The sequence below is a fragment of the Aricia agestis genome, chromosome 2 (genome assembly GCF_905147365.1).
Source record: "Aricia agestis chromosome 2, ilAriAges1.1, whole genome shotgun sequence".
Taxonomy (NCBI): domain Eukaryota; kingdom Metazoa; phylum Arthropoda; class Insecta; order Lepidoptera; family Lycaenidae; genus Aricia; species Aricia agestis.
The window spans coordinates 15628793-15645269 of NC_056407.1; the positions used below are offsets into that span (position 1 = coordinate 15628793).

General features: G+C 41.5%; 1 protein-coding gene across 1 annotated transcript in view; it reads right to left on the reverse strand.

The window, feature by feature from the left end:
* Nucleotides 1-328: 328 nt before the first annotated feature.
* Nucleotides 329-16477, reverse strand: part of LOC121736790 (neogenin) — a 128591-nt gene continuing 112442 nt past the window's right edge. The window contains exons 18-23 of the mRNA XM_042128181.1: nucleotides 15984-16093; nucleotides 9610-9759; nucleotides 8493-8569; nucleotides 3045-3334; nucleotides 1106-1257; nucleotides 329-1029 (exon numbers count right to left, since the gene is read on the reverse strand). Coding sequence (XP_041984115.1) covers nucleotides 815-1029; nucleotides 1106-1257; nucleotides 3045-3334; nucleotides 8493-8569; nucleotides 9610-9759; nucleotides 15984-16093 — 994 coding nt within the window. The 3' untranslated portion in view covers nucleotides 329-814. The remainder of the gene's footprint in view (nucleotides 1030-1105; nucleotides 1258-3044; nucleotides 3335-8492; nucleotides 8570-9609; nucleotides 9760-15983; nucleotides 16094-16477) is intronic.

Consider the following 16477-nt stretch of genomic DNA (forward strand, 5'->3'; position numbering starts at 1 on the left):
GTATGTACAGGAAGGGGCTGTGATTTACAAAAAAAACTCACCCTTCTCGTAAATATATGCGTACGTATCGATACCTAATACTTAGGTAATTAAAAATTGATATTCATAGTTCAGTATGGCGATAAGTGTAGTTCGAAGTCGGTGTCACCGGTCTGGGGGCGCGCACCCCTACCCGAGCGGCGGTTCGCCGGGTACGGTTTGTAGTAACGTTTCGAATATAACAGAGCGAACGCAGCATCGGCCGGTCGCCAACCTTATTTCCGATTGGTTTCCTGCATAATTCTTTGTTACGAACTTAGGAACGGCACGTTACGAGGCCTGCTTACCGCGCTACAGCCGCCGGGACGCCGACTCCCCCCGACTCTCCCCGACCGGCACACCGCCGTGGTCGGAGAGCGCACCCCACCCCTGGTTCACTTCTCCTCGCGATACAAAATTATTTACTTGAAAACTGAATTCGAGAAGGGTAGCCTCGCGGCCCTCGTACAAAATACGTAAAGGACGATATCAAAACGTGTTCCATATTAAAGTTAATAATTATAGTAGCTACGTTAAATAGGAGGAGCGAACGTCCCTAGAATAATATTTACAACGGTCTCTCCGCCGCGTCGCGGAGACTCACCCGACGTTAGCTCGGTACTTACATAATATGTATACACCGGCCGCGACCGCGCGCGTCGGCGGTCGCAACCTCCGCGTCGTATAAACTAATGGCACAAAATATCTTACACCGCGCTCGAGATCTCGCCGAGCGATTAAAATATCAAAATAAATAATTCGTTAGTTTGTGTATAATTAGGCGCTCGTGCGCGCGCTAGCAGTGGAACTGCTGCTGCGTGATGGCGGACAGGTCCTTCATGAGGCCCTCGAGATTCTGCATCTCGCGGTGCAGGCGCTCGGTGGAGCGCGACGGCGTGAGCGGCTCCAGCTCGCCTGCCGCGCCGCCCGCCGCGCCGCCGCCGCCCAGCAGCCGCCCCGGCGACGACGACGCGCTCTTCTTGTACGGCGAAGTGTCTCGCACGCTGCTCGCTGAAACGACACGAAGCGAGTCACTTTACGTCCTCCCCCCGACTTCAGCGAGTAAGTCCGAGCACGTAACACTCACGTTTCGAGTGCGAGGGGGTGGAGTGGTCGTCGTCGGGCAGCGCGAAGCTGTGCATGGGCGGGCCGCACGCGCCGCGCCGTTGCAGCGACCCGCCCCCCGCACCAGCCCCACCCGCGCCACCGCCCCCCGCCTCACTGCTCAGCGAGTCGCGACTGAAAATTGGAATACCGAAGTGTTCATTATCTTTTTAACCCCCGACAAAAAAGAGGGGTGTTATAAGTTTGACGTGTCTGTCTGTCTGTGTTTAATACGAATTAAAGGTATGGCTGTATAGAAAATCTATATATTAATAAGCAAGTGAAAAACTTTGTACCCTTTTTGACGAAAAATGCGGATGCGTAGTAGAATGAAATTTTGCACCGTTACCCCCTTACTAATAAACGTTGTATAAGCTTTGAATAGATATACAGTGTTTTGTTCCTGTCACACAAGTGACATTTTTAATTGGGAGATATATATACGTGGGAGAGCCATGCTTCGGCACGAATGGGCCGGCTCGACCGGAGAAATACCACGTTCTCACAGAAAACCGGCGTGAAACAGCGCTTGCGCTGTGTTTCTCGAGTGAGTGAGTTTACCGGAAGCCCGATCTCCTACCCTATTCCCTTCCCTACCCTCCCCTATTCCCTTCCCTTCCCTACCCTCCCCTATTATCCTATTCCCTCTTAAAAGGCCGGCAACGCACCTCCAGCTCTTCTGATGCTGCGAGTGTCCATGGGCGACGGAAGTTGCTTTCCATCAAGTGACCCGTTTGCTCGTTTGCCCCCTTTATTTCATAAAAAAAAAAAATTGGATTGAAGAATATTCAAAGCTTATACAGCGTTTATTTATAAGAGGGTTATAGTTTATTTGGTGAAGGAGTGCATCGAGCTAATATTATTATTTTGAAATTATGCTTTTATCATACATTTTTAACAAATAAAACATTACACACACTACATTACGCACACTCAAGAAGATAACAGATTTTTGAGTGACAAGCCTATACATACGAATTATACTCTATTATTTATGGTTGAAGTCTTTTGACAACAAGTTGACAAATTGAAAATAGATTATAGTTTTTTTTTATTGAATCTTAGATACTAAGACAATGCTTACCTACACAGCCTCTGAGATCAGCTGAGTCCCAGAGAAGAGAGTTAAAATTTTTGTAGTCCGCTACGTCGCGCTATCGAAAACCTTATGTGAGCCTATATAAGGCCGAGTTAGTTTTGAATAAACCGAGTTCCAACAGCAGTGTGGTGGTTTCATTGAGGTTACCCTACGCAGCAACAGTCTGTCTGTCTGTGGCATCGTAGCATCCAAACGGGTGGACCGATTATGATCTAGTTTTTTTTTGTTTGAAAGCTGACATGATCGAGAGTGTTCTTAGCTATAGTTCATCATCATCTGCCTGCTTATTGCTGTAATATCACGGTTTATAGGCCGCGATTAGCAACTTGCAGTCGTTTGATGGGTTTTATTTTTTGTTCTGGTTCATGACACTTATGAATATATACACATAAATGAATAATCGATCAAGTGCGAGTCGTACTCTCGCACGAAGGGTACCGGTATAGAGCGAAAGTAGACAGGCTGACAGTCCGCCATGTTGGATTTAAGTCACGTGACTATTTTTTACGTATTCCTAACGGCAAACTCTTTTATTTCATACCCATATCATGGGATGGGGGTGCATTTCAAATAGCTTGTCCGCCATCTTGGGGAGGCCGCCATATTGGATTTGTAATGACGTGTCTTAGCTAGTCGTGTATCATCAGAGCATGTGCAAAATTTCATCCTAATCTAAGACCGGGAAGTGAGTCGAATTAAGATACCAGATTCTCTTACATACATAGTTACTTTTAAATGAAGCTAAAAATGCGTGTTAATAAAAAGAAAGTATAGCGTGTTGAATATGGGCATAAAAATGTGACAGCGACTACATAGTACTCACTGCGTGTAATGTCCGAGCGGCTCGTAGGCGACGTAATGTCCGCGCTCGCGCGCCGTCGACGCCGTGGCGTACAGCTCGGAGCCGCCGCCCGCCGCCGCGCACGCCGCGCCCAGCGGACACGCCCCCGCGCCGCCTGCGACACACGAGCGCGGTGAGTGCGGGCGCGCAAGCGTGCCGCGCGACGCAGGGCCGTACTCGCAGGGCGCGGGCGGCGGCGCGTGCAGCGACGCCAGCGACGACTGCGGCGAGCCCGCCCCACCCCCCGCCATGCCCCCCAGCAGCGGCGTGCTCTGTGGAAAAACGATCGAACAAAACGTGAGTTGAATATTAAGCAATAAAAATATTAGGTCCTTAGTCCTTACATATGAAATTGGCATTTTGTATGGGAGGAATATAAAGTCGTTTTTTTTAATAATAAGTATATTTAATTAATCAAAGTATGTACCTGACCATTGTTACCGATGCATTTTTGCCATCTTAAGGGTAGTTCGTTGATCCCTTTACTAAAAAAAAACGGAGGGTCGAGAGTCAATTAATTCTTTGAATGCGGTTTGGACTATCACATCAGAGTTGAATTTTTTTCATTGTAGGAAGTTATCCAAATTCCGAAAAAAATGGTAATCTGTTGGAGCCAAAGAATTCTATTTAAACTGAGGTAGAAGCGGTAGGGATGTGTCGACCCCACCGCCCGCCTGATGGTAGTTCTGTCTCACAATAATTAGTGTGGGATAGATCTAACATCAAGCGCATGTAGTCAACCGAAGGATGGCGGTAAAACCATCAACGATAGGGTCAGTGAAGAAATCCACGGTCATCAATGGGCTGCAGCATTGATGGTTTGATTCATTGGCCCCCTGTCAGATTGCCAATCCGCGTGCTCCGCGTGGCAATTATGAGCAAATGCCTCTTATGAAACGCACCAGAAAAAGATGGCCCCTAGTTCCCGGTAGCGGTACTATTCCTGGCCACGGTAGCGGCCATGGTAACGGCACTGCGAGGGTTGCTAAGAAACTCCGGGCTACGGATCGCTACCACCAACTGGACCTGGCGACGTACAACGGACGAACGCTTAGACTCGAAGACCACCTAGTCGAACTGGAGGTAGAATTGGAAAAAATCCGTTGGCACGTATTAGGGTTGTGCGAGGTCCGAAGACAAGGGGAGGATACCATGACTCTGCCATCGGGTCACCTTTTCGACTTCCGAGATCATACATCCCGGGGCGGCGTGGGATTCCTCGTCAACAAATCTCTCGTTGACAGCGTTGTCGAGATCTCGAGTGTGTCGGAGAGGGTAGCTTACCTTGTTTTGAGACTCACCGATAGGTATTCTTTTAAGATAGTACAAGTGTACGCACCAACCTCGACACATTCCGATGACGTAGTGGAGACCATGTACGAAGACATCTCCAAGGTCAAATACCACCCCTAAGACCCACTTCAATGTTGTCATGGGAGATTTTAACTCCAAAGTAGGAGTACGAGCTAGCGGCGAATCTTGCTTGGGACAGCACGGTGTTGGGATTCGAAACCGCAGGGGGCAAATGCTGGTCAACTTTCTCGAAAAAGAGGGGCTCTTCTTGATGAATTCCTTCTTCAAAAAGAAGCCCCAAAGAAAGTGGACATGGCGAAGCCCTGACTCTGTGGTAAGGAACGAGATAGATTTCATCATTACGGATCGGAAGTATATATTTAGGGATGTCTCTGTGATCAATAGGTTCAATACCGGTAGCGATCACCGACTACTGCGAGGATCCTTGAGTGTATGCTTCAAACTCGAAAGAGCCCATATGCTGAGGTCTACTCTCCGACCCAACTCCCAACAATCCGTCGCTGACACCCAGATATTTCAGTTACAACTGAGAAATAGGTTCGACGCTCTTAACATCTCGGAAACTACAATGGAAGTTGACGAGGCTTTAAATGCAATTGTGGAGAGCATACGGGTCGAAGGTGAAAGGTTTTGCAGGCCCAAGCATGCGGGCAGGAAATCCAAACTTTCGGATGAGACACTCAAACTTATGAAGGAACGGAGGGAAAACACGGACTCGGGTTCGTCAAATGTAAAACTTCTCTCGAGGCGAATACGGAAACTTATACGTAGAGATCTTCGCCGCTCGAATACGCTGGAAATCACGGAAGCGATTGAGCGGAATAGAGGGTCTAAAGTTTTCGTAAGGCGCCTCGGGAGGAGTCATCTGACGAAGGTGAAGAATAGCTGTGGCCAAATCGTTTCCTCACGAAGGGGGGTTCTGTCCGAGATCGAGGATTTCTATAGCCGCTTGTATGCTTCACATGCTTCGCAACCTGATCCTCGTGATGACGACCCGCGTGCCAAACTCACCCGGCATCTTTCTGGCGAGATTCCTGACATCAGTATAGGCGAAATCGGATTGGCTCTGAAACAACTTAAAGGAGGAAGGGCCCCGGGGAGGGACGGAATTATGATCGAACTTCTCAGAGCGGGAGGCGAACCCGTCTTGAGAGGGCTTCGTAAAGTCTTTAATTTTGTCCTTCAACGGGGAGTTTCCCCCGAAGAGTGGCTTAAAAGCGAGGTGGTTCTCTTTTTTAAGAAGGGCGATAACACCCTTCTTAAAAATTATAGACCCATCTCGCTTTTGAGTCACATATATAAGTTGTTTTCTAGGATCATTACGAATCGCCTATCCAATAAACTTGACGAATGCCAGCCACCGGAGCAGGCTGGGTTTCACAGAGGCTTTAGCACCATAGACCATATTCACACCTTAAGGCAAGTTGTACAAAAGTCACATGAGTACAGGCAGCCATTGTGCCTTGCCTTTGTGGACTATGAGAAGGCTTTTGACTCGGTTGAGACCTGGGCTGTTCTGGAAGCCCTGCAACGATGTCAAGTCGATTGGCGTTACGTCGAAGTTTTGAAAGGTCTATATAATGCCGCGTCTATGTCCGTCCGAGTACAGGGGGCCACAACAAGGCCAATCTATTTGCATCGAGGAGTGAGACAGGGGGATATTATTTCCCCGAAACTGTTCACAAATGCGTTAGAGGACGCCTTCAAGACCCTAAACTGGAAAGGACGTGGCATAAACGTTAATGGCAAGTACCTCTCACACCTTCGTTTCGCTGACGATATCGTCATATTGGCAGAATCGTTAGAGGACTTGCAGGAAATGTTGAACGACCTAAATGAATCTTCCCGGCGGATCGGTCTCGGGAAGAACTTGGACAAGACGAAAGTCATGTTCAACGAACATGTTCTCCCGAGACCGGTTGCAGTTAACGGTGTCTTTCTCGAAGTCGTAACGGAATATGTCTATTTGGGTCACATACTGTAGGTAGGTAGACATAACTTCGAGAGAGAAACCGATAGGAGGATACAGTTGGGTTGGGCAGCATTCAGGAAGCTAAGCCACATTCTCACGTCGCATATTCTGCAGATCTTGAAGATGAAAGTCTTCGATCAATGCGTGCTTCCTACGTTAATGCGTTATGACCTACGGGGCGGAAACCTGGCCTTTTACAGCAGGGCTAGCTCGTAAGTTTTCCGTCGCTCAGCGTGCTATGGAACGCGCTATGCTCGGAGTTTCTTTGGCGGATAAGCTTCGAAATGAAACAATTCGTCAAAGAACTAAAGTCACCGACATAGTGCAGAGAATCAGTACGCTGAAGTGGAACTGGGCTGGTCACGTAGCTCGAAGAACAGACGATCGCTGGAGTAAACTTACTCTGGAATGGAGACCAAGGCTGGGAAATCGGGGTGTAGGTCGACCTCCAACTAGGTGGGACGACGATCTCCGCTTAGTTGCAGGCCCATGTTGGATGCGAGTTGCAGGAGATCGGTCATCTTGGCGTTCATTGAGAGAGGCCTATGTCCAGCAGTGGACGACTATAGGCTGATATGATGATGAGAAGCGGTGTACTCTTCTAAAGCTCGTCACAGAGTATATTAATGTACATTACATCCCGGGATGTATATCTTTAAATTATATTAATGTATCACACACACAACAGGTAATAAAGTGTATCTTTCCCTACATTTCAATGCTAAACGCCCCGTTTGACGCACATTTCAGCTGCTAAAGTGTTATACAGGTTGTTCTTATTTTTAATGTTGTAATACTATGGCCTTTCGAGTTACTTGCTATTAGAATAACTAGATAGTTCATCAGAAGATGATTCGGATTGTAATTTTGATGCGCGCATTGTTACATATTGTGCCAAAAACAGAACGATGTGGATTGAAGATATTTGATTGAAAATATAGGCTCTGGGGAACAGACTGCCTGCAGTACCTGCTGTGAAGTGCTGTGCTAAGGTGGCAAGGGGCAACACTGTGTGTATCATACACATATAATATAATCACAGAAATTTTTGAACACCCTATGAAGAGAAGAGATGTATCGTAATATACAGAAATATATTGAGATGTATTTAGATGTATCAAAATATAAATGTATATTTTCATATAGCTCGGTATGTTAAGATACGAAGATGTAAAAATATACATTATAGCTGCTGTGTGTGGTCTCCTGACCTATATGAAGAAAGATGTATTTCTATAGAAAGATGTATTTGAGATGTATCGAGATGCATCGTGCTATAATATACATTTTTACATTATCTGCTCTGTGTGTGACAAGCTTAAATGTCATTTGTAAAGCAATCCTAAAACAATGCACTCAAAACATTACACTCACACAGAAACTAAAAGTATCTAATTAGTCAAGTGCCTAACCTAACCTAACTCTGAGGTGGTTTGCGATGGATCCGCTTCCACAATAGCCTTTAATTCTTCATTATTCATTTTGGTCTCGGGTCGTCCACGGACCATGGGGCTTGTTCTGAAGGTCGAAATTTCCAGAACGAAAACGTTGGAACCAAAACCGTGCCGTGTTTTGTTAATTCTTCGATCTCTTTCTGCAGCACTAGTGCCACGGTAGAACTCATATTTTTCACTTCTGCCGGCACTCCCGGAGTGCAACCCGTCTTTTTTTTCATAAAATAAGAGGGCAAACGAGCAAACGGGTCACTTGATGGAAAGCAACTTCCGTCGCCCATGGACACTCGCAGCATCAGAAGAGCTGCAGGTGCTGTGATTACGCCGTTTGTGGTCGGCGTGTTAGCGTATCATTTCTAAAATTTATATATAAGTCAAGAACATACCACTTACTAGGCTCCGAACGTCGGATCGGTAGCGCAGTTTCGTGCGCATAGAAATGAATCGACCGAGTACCGATACAAGTAGAGTATACAATTCTTAGGGCCTGTTTCACCACTTCTTGATAAGGCCATCCACCAATTAACTTGACAGATCAAGTATGGAGAATCTGTCAAAAAAGTTGTGAATAGCCTATTAGACACTTTATCAGAAAGTGGTGAAACAGGCCCTTAGTATCTCGTGCAGTTAGTGGCGAGTGGCGACCGGTGGCGTAACGCCACCCGGTGTTAGTGGCGACTGGCGAGTTACCTGATCGGGCAGGTGCCGCCGGCGGTCGCACGTCGCGGTACAGCCCACGCCGACGCCCACCCCCATGCCGGTCATCGCTGAAACACAGTTTACAACACATATTTTAATTCGACTCAAAAATTAATAAAAAGCTTGTACGAGGAGTAAACTCGGAATCGACGAAAAGTGAACACAACTATTGTAAATAAATAATTAAAAAAAAAACTTAATAACTAAAACTTAATACTTAATTTTAAAAAAAATTAAAAAAATAAGTACAACTAAAAGTATTAAATTAATAAAAAAAATAAAAATAACCTAGCAAGGAATCACACGAGAATTCAGCGCAACGGTGTCGGCGTGGGGCGTGGGCCGGCGCGGCGGCGGGGGCGAGCGGCGCCGTCTCGTCGCTGCCGACGCTCGAGCGCCGCCCTGCGCGCGCATACCACTGTACAGTACCCGCTACCCAGCTCCCCGGTAGGAGACTCGTGAGGTCCGTAAGCCCATAAATTTGGCAGGACTTTCGTGGTATCGCATACTCGTCCGAGGAACTATGCACGACTTATAATATAAAGCATATAGGATACTTTTTATCCCGGAATAAATTACGTTTCCTGCGCGATTGACAAATTACATCATCTATTAATGCGTGACGGAGATGCGGGCATTAACTGGATGATAAATTGCATTCGATGAGCGACTAGCGAGTACCTCAGGCGAGTGATGCATACCTAATTAAGGGGGCGATTAACCCAAATTTTTTATTTTATAATTCATTTTTACACTTGAAAATAAGACCCAAATCGTTTAATTTTCTAAAATTAGAAACTACATTTTATTTCCAAGAATTCAATCTGAGCAAAAACACGATATTTTAGATTATTTTCTCGATAGAAAAAAACTCATTGAGAAATCGATCTAGCAGATTTTTATAATGTTGTATATTTTTCAAGTTATTGAGAAAAAACTAATTTGGCGATGAATCCGCGTCGTCCTTTTTCACCTGGCAAATGAAAGACAGGCGCGAGTGTGAAGCGAGAAGGACGATGTTTCATTTTTTGGGTTAGTCGCCCTCTTACGGAACGATCGATTCAGAAATGAAAATGGCAAGTTAATATAAAGAGATCATTCGACTGACCGACGTAGGTGGGGACGTAGCGGCGGTCGAGCGAAGCAAGGTGCGGCGCGAGGGGGGCGTGGCGCGCGGGCTCGTACTCGGCGGGCGGCGCGCGCGCCAGCGTCAGCGTCGACGACACCAGCCCGCCGCCCTCCACGCTGCCCGCCGACACTGGAACGAGGCGATGTTCGTAAACTATCATTCGATATCCGTAACCTTCGAATCGTACAAAAACTGTTTCTCGACTTCATCGATGGATACTGAAAAAACTGCTCGTCGAGTCTCATTATACATCTACACTACTATTATAAAGAGGAAAGATTTGATTTTTTGTTTGTTTGTTTGTTTGTTTGAGTCGAATAGGCTCCGAAACTACTGGACCGATTTGAAAAATTCTTTTACCATTGGAATCCTGCATTATTTCTGCTGAACATAGGCTAATTTTTATTTTGGAAAAATATAAGGTTCCGTAAATATTTGGGATTTTCGGACGCAAGGTTTAAAAAATCAACCAGAAAAGTTACTTATTTTGCGTACGCTGCCTAAACTATAAAAGATAGAGGCATAAAATGTTCTAAGTAATTATAGATCTTTTAAATATCTACAAAAAAGTCCGCGACACACTATACCTATCTATGTTGAGTGAGGCACAATAACCATTTTTTTATTAAAAAATCTAGAATTTTTTTTGGACTATATTTAAATGCGTTTATTTAAATCATGCTATTGACCCTTATCAAAATAAATTATTTCATCACTAAGTACAGTTAATGTAGATAATATTTGGTCTTTGAATGATTAAAATCGGACGTTTGGTTTTAATGTTATGGCGAAATTAAAATATTACGATTTCTGCTGCACGTTGCGAATTGGGCGTCAAGGCGCGATGCGCGCACACCCGTGCGGTAGGGGAGAGATTTAATTATCAGTGCCACAGACTCGCCCGGAGAGTCCACGTAAATATTACCTCGATCGTGGGAATCGCAGACACAATAGATTTTCAATAGTTATGCGACAGCCGGGTGCTGCTTTATTGATTTGATAAAGACTATCGTGCTTCATTATTATAATCCTAATTTCAAAAAAGCTTTAAAAGTTATGACTACGAAAGTAATATTTTTAGAACTTTTTAAAATAAGTTTTGAATGACTATTATTTTTGATTGCTATTATAATTAATTAATTTCTTTAACTATAAATCTCCAATAGCGGCAGCCGGCTGCCAGCATAACAATTGAAGATCTATTGTGTCTGCGATACCCACGATGCCGATGCACGATGGAAGTATTAATGCATATTTTTTAATCCACACTATTTCTGCTGAATATAGGCTATATTTAATGAGAGAAAAAAGGGAACCGTATTAAGTGTTAATAATTGTGTGAAAAATCTACCAAAATATTCCTTCTTGCTTATGCTTTATAAATTATAGACTATACTTACTTATCGCAAAGTGATGTACTATAGTCTTATAGAGGACATTAATATCAACGTAAAAGTCCGCGATATCGTATGTCTGACTACTACAATTATTATTATCTTTGAATCCTTCTGGACTTCCACCACACGAACTGACGATAAAAATCGGAATTCCAATCATGCTTTTGAGAAATTTATGCCCACCAAATATGTGCAATGGGACAAGGCTGCTTATTAAAGAATTAAAGGACAATTTAATTGTAGCTACCATTATCACCGGCCCAGCAGCTGGTCAACTAGCTCATATACCGAGGATACCGATGATTCCAACTGATCTGCCAATCCCATTTAAACGGCTTCAATTTCCGGTAAAAATATCTTTCGCATTGACTATTAACAAGTCCCAAGGTCAAACTTTCAAATTAGTAGGCATCGACCTACGAAAAGAATGTTTTACTCATGGTCAACTATACGTTGGCCTATCCCGAGTTGGAGCTGCTGATAATCAATTTATTTTGCTGCCACAAAATAAAACAACATCAAATATCGTTTACAGGGAAGCTTTAACCCAATTTTAATGGAATCTTTTACGCAAAAAGAAGTATGGTGTAAAAAAACATAAAGCGCAAAAGTACAACAAAAATACTTTATACAAAAACAAATAGAAAATTTAGGTAGGTAAGCATAAAATAATAAAGCATAAAACTACAAAAAAAAACATAAAATATTTTAAACAAAAAAAAAACATGAAGAAATTGCAAAATATTATAAATAATAGTATCTTCTGCAGGTAAGGATAAAATAATCAAACATAACACTTAAAATATAAAAATATAAAAAAAAAATACAATAAAAATGTGTTATATGTACATAATAATTTTAGTATAGTAGTCGCAGGCTAAATAATGTAAACTATTTTTATGTTCTGCTTAACTTAAAGATTGACTACCTTTATTTAAAAAAAATAATTTAAAAACCAATGTCCACCCGTGCGAAGCCGGGCCGGGCCGCTATACTATTATATGTTCCTACCGAGATTGCGTTTCAGGTATGTTTCACAAAGAGGTAATTCATTTATAACGGTACTAGCGACCCGCCTCGGCTTCGCACGGGTATAAAATATATAGCCACCGAAAAAATGATTAAAATCGATTCAGCAGTTTTGATTTATATTCATTGTTACTACTCGTGGCCCGCATTAGTCGGTGCCCCCGCAAAAGCTACGTCCCGAAATTTTTAAATATTATGTAATATCTTCGAAAATATTCATTTAAATCTGCTGTAAATGGATAGGTCTATATTAAATCAACAATGTATTTTAAGTATTTAATTGAATAAGGATTAATGCCGTATTGGTTAAAATCGCTTCGAAAATTAGCCATTATTTGTCAATAAAAGTAAAAGAAAAAAAACTGTTATTGTGGGATATCCATAAGAGATAGACATATACCATCGCGGAGTTTTCTGTAGACCTTTTCATTGTGTACAATATTTGGTACATTATTTTGATAAATCTCGTAGGGTTCAGCCTGCGTTTGCAATGTAAGCGGATTTTTTATTATTATTTACGACATCACATTAGAAACTCTAACAATAACAATATTTCTCCTCTATTTACTGAATGTTATTATACCTATAAACCTTCCTCTTGAATCACTCTATCTATTAAAGAAAACCGCATCAAAATCTGTTACGCAGTTTTAAAGATAAAAGGGAACAAAGGGACATGAGTAGGGAATGTTATTATTCGACAAATTTACTATTCGAATAATTCGAATATTTTACAAAAGTTTTCGAATAATTCGAATATTATTCGAATAATTCAAAAATTTTGAATAACGCTGAAATCTCTGAATAAAAGTAACAAAAAGCTTCGTACAACCATGTACAACCTATTTTGTTAATAATATGAAGTAAACAATTCTTATTTTTACTTTTATCAACATAAATCTTTGTAAGTGACATAGTTAATTCAATTTACGAAAAAATGTGATACCCATTGAAGAAAAACTCGTAATAAACATAAGCTTGAAATTCCGGTGACTAGACTTACTAAAGTCAAAAATTCTTTTAAAGGTCAATGTATACGCTTTTATAATAAGATCCCAGAAATCGTTCAAAATCTCTCAATTAATAGATTTAAAAAAGTTGTTAAAGAACGTTTGTGTACCAAAGCGTACTATAAAGTTACTGATTTCATGAATGATAGTACACCATGGGAATAAGGTCGCCCCCTGCAGAGCTGTTTCTATATAATATTATGTATAATAATTGTACACTCGTATTTTATTTAGTCATAATGACACTGTTATTTTATAATATATTTTTTGTAATTTTCCATCTTTTTAGAAAAAGATGGCCCCGTGCGAGTTTCTTACGCCGATTCTTCTCGCCGGGTTAGTTCCCGAACCGGTGGTAGGCATCTGTGTAGCCCCGACGTTCAGAGAATATTTGAAAAAAAATATTCTGAATAAAAAATTTTGAGTTCGAGTTTAATTTTTATTGTTAAGGCGCTGTGGTTTAATGTTTTTTGTAAAGAAAATGACATTATTTAAGTATAAAAAAGTACCGTTTTAAAATTGAGAAAATTTCCTATACGCAAAGGTATAACAGTACACAATTTGAAAAATTCTGCTCGATAGAAAAAAATCTCAAAGATGACTGTTATAACGCTGTTTTTCATAATTAAATCATTTTATGGCTAAATTACACACTTTCTAGTAAAAACAAAAAATGTAGTACATTTGTCGTAACCTAACCTAAACGATTTGATATATTAGATTTGTGTAATACTAAAAAAAAAAGGTTTTTTTCTCCTGCCGACTGTATGGGCACCGCAGACTCGATCGCACAAAAAGTCTGTCGTCTGCGATCTCCCTTCTTGAGTTACAGCTTGGAGACAGACAGACAGACGGACAGACATCGAAGTCTCAGTAATAGGGTCCCGTTTTTACCCTTTGGGTACGGAACCCTAAAAAGCGACTTTGTTTTATATTATGTATCTAGTGATAACGGTATATTACTACCTCGAGCAGTACCCGTATATTATCACATATAATATTATCCATACTAATATTATAAATGCGAAAGTATCTCTGTCTGTCTGTCTGTCTGTCTGTCTTGCTTTCACGCCAAAACTACTGAACCGATTGCAATGAAATTTTGTACACAGTTATTCTAGAGTCTGAGAAAGGACATAGGCTACATTTTGATGTGGGAAAATATCTTATTTCCATGAAAATATCGATGAAAATGAATTCGCATTGCGCGTGGCCAGCGCTCATCCCGGGGGTCCTGGGTTCGAGTCCCGCAGGCGGAAAAAAAAGTTTTCAATTTTTGTATTAAAATAAAATTTCAAAAATCTTAAACATATTTTATGTATAATATTATAAAAAATCCAGAAATATATCGATGCAATTTCTAATACGAACATTTTAGTTCTAATACGATTCAACAGATGGCGCTTTATTTTTTACTTTATTGTAACATAGAACTAATCATACTTATTAGTTAGTATGTTTTTGTTTATAGTTTTTAATACGTTAGAATATTATCTATACTAATATTATAAATGCGAAAGTATCTCTGTCTGTCTGTCTGTCTGTCTCGCTTTCACGCCAAAACTACTAAACCGATTGTAATGAAATGTTGTACACATATAGTCTAAAGCCTGAGAAAGGACATAGGCTACTTTTAACTGGAAAAGGGGGTTGTAAGGGGGTGAAAATGCGTAAATTTGGCCAAATTAAGTTAGTTCCAAAAACTTAAAATAGATGGCACCAAGAGTCCCCTAGATCGCGCTATTGCTTGCTCATGCGTATTTCTATAAGAGGTGGTACCATGTCAAACTAGACTTTTCGATTCTTTCGATTGTTTTACACGTCATTAACTAAGAACTCACCTACCAACTTAGATTAGATATCAAATTCAAAAACAACAGCACCAAAACTACTGAACCGATTGTAATGAAATGTTGTACACAGATAGTCTAAAGCCTGAGAAAGGACATAGGCTACTTCTTACTGGAAAAAGGGGTTGTAAGGGGGTGTTTATGCGTAAATTAGTTCAAATTAAGTTAGTTCCGAAAACTGGAATAGATGGCGCCAAGAGTCGCCTAGATCGCGCTATCGCTTGTTCATATGTATTCCTATAAGAGGTGGTACCATTTTGAGTTAAGATTTCGATTCTTTCGATTGTTATACATGTTATTAAATAACTCACGTACCAACATAGAAATCAGAAACAACTGTCTACCAATAATAAATACTAAGGCCCGATTCGACCAAACTTGAAGTTACACGAGTATAACTATCTTGAGAATAATTTTACTCCTTTAATATACTCTAGGGTATAATCGTTTGCATTTTACCAAGTTACTCAAAGAGTATGAAATAAAATGTCAATTATAGTCACAATGACACCGACCGTGACAGGTGAACCCTGTTATTCTCAGTTCTCAGCAACTATTCTCAGTTTAATATTTATTCCACCAAAATAGCCCGTTTAATTATTTACTCCCGTTACCTCATTCTTGGATTAGAAGTTGGAAAAACGCAAAACCAACTTACTCTTAGATTAGGAGACAGTTATACTCGAGTAAAATTTTACTCCAGTTTGGTCGAATCCGCCCTAAATAGTTTAATGGCCTATGGGTATTGGCTATTGGGCAAAGCTAAAGTTGTGTAATGCATTATGCAGCTAAGTTGTGTAAAGCTAAATAAGCTTTAAAAGGTATAAAAAAGTTTATTTAAAAAAAATCATGTTGTGTGCACACTACACGGCTGTTTTGGGTATTTTGATTGAAGGGGTACCATGGTTTTAAAAAGCTTTTGACACCAATTTTATTGACACCGCGCGCTATAAACTGAAGTCCACGCGGACGAAGTCGCGGGCAACAGCTAGTCATTTATAAAAGAGATTTCTTTCGTGCGGGGCTAGTATATCGAAAGCGAAAGTGTGGGGCGGGCGTACTCTTACTGGCGGAGCTGTGCAGGCTCTTGTCCATGTGCTTGAGCTCCATCTGGTCATGGTGTATCCACAGGTCGGGCGGCTTGATGCCCGCCGACGCCGACGCCTTCTGGTACGTGCTGCAACCGAACATATTTAACTTGAGCGCCCGGGCGGGGAAAAAACGACCGCAACGCACGCCGCTGCCAAAACGTGCAACGATACGATTTAAAACTTTATACCTACTGATGGGACGAGTACCGAAATGCAATAATGTACTACTAATTATTATCAAAACAATTTACGCTTAAAATGCCAGAGTAGTTACAATAACTTTCGATACAAAAAGGATTCGATATCCTTATTAATATGGAGTACCTGGATGACCGAGCTTTGCTCGGTACATCAAACACTCATTGACTTCTTTTTACTTAATAACGCCTGTAGTGTTTCTACAGATAGATAGGGATGGAATGAAACAACCAAAACCGATGAGTGCTGTTCTTACACTGATTTATTAAGTA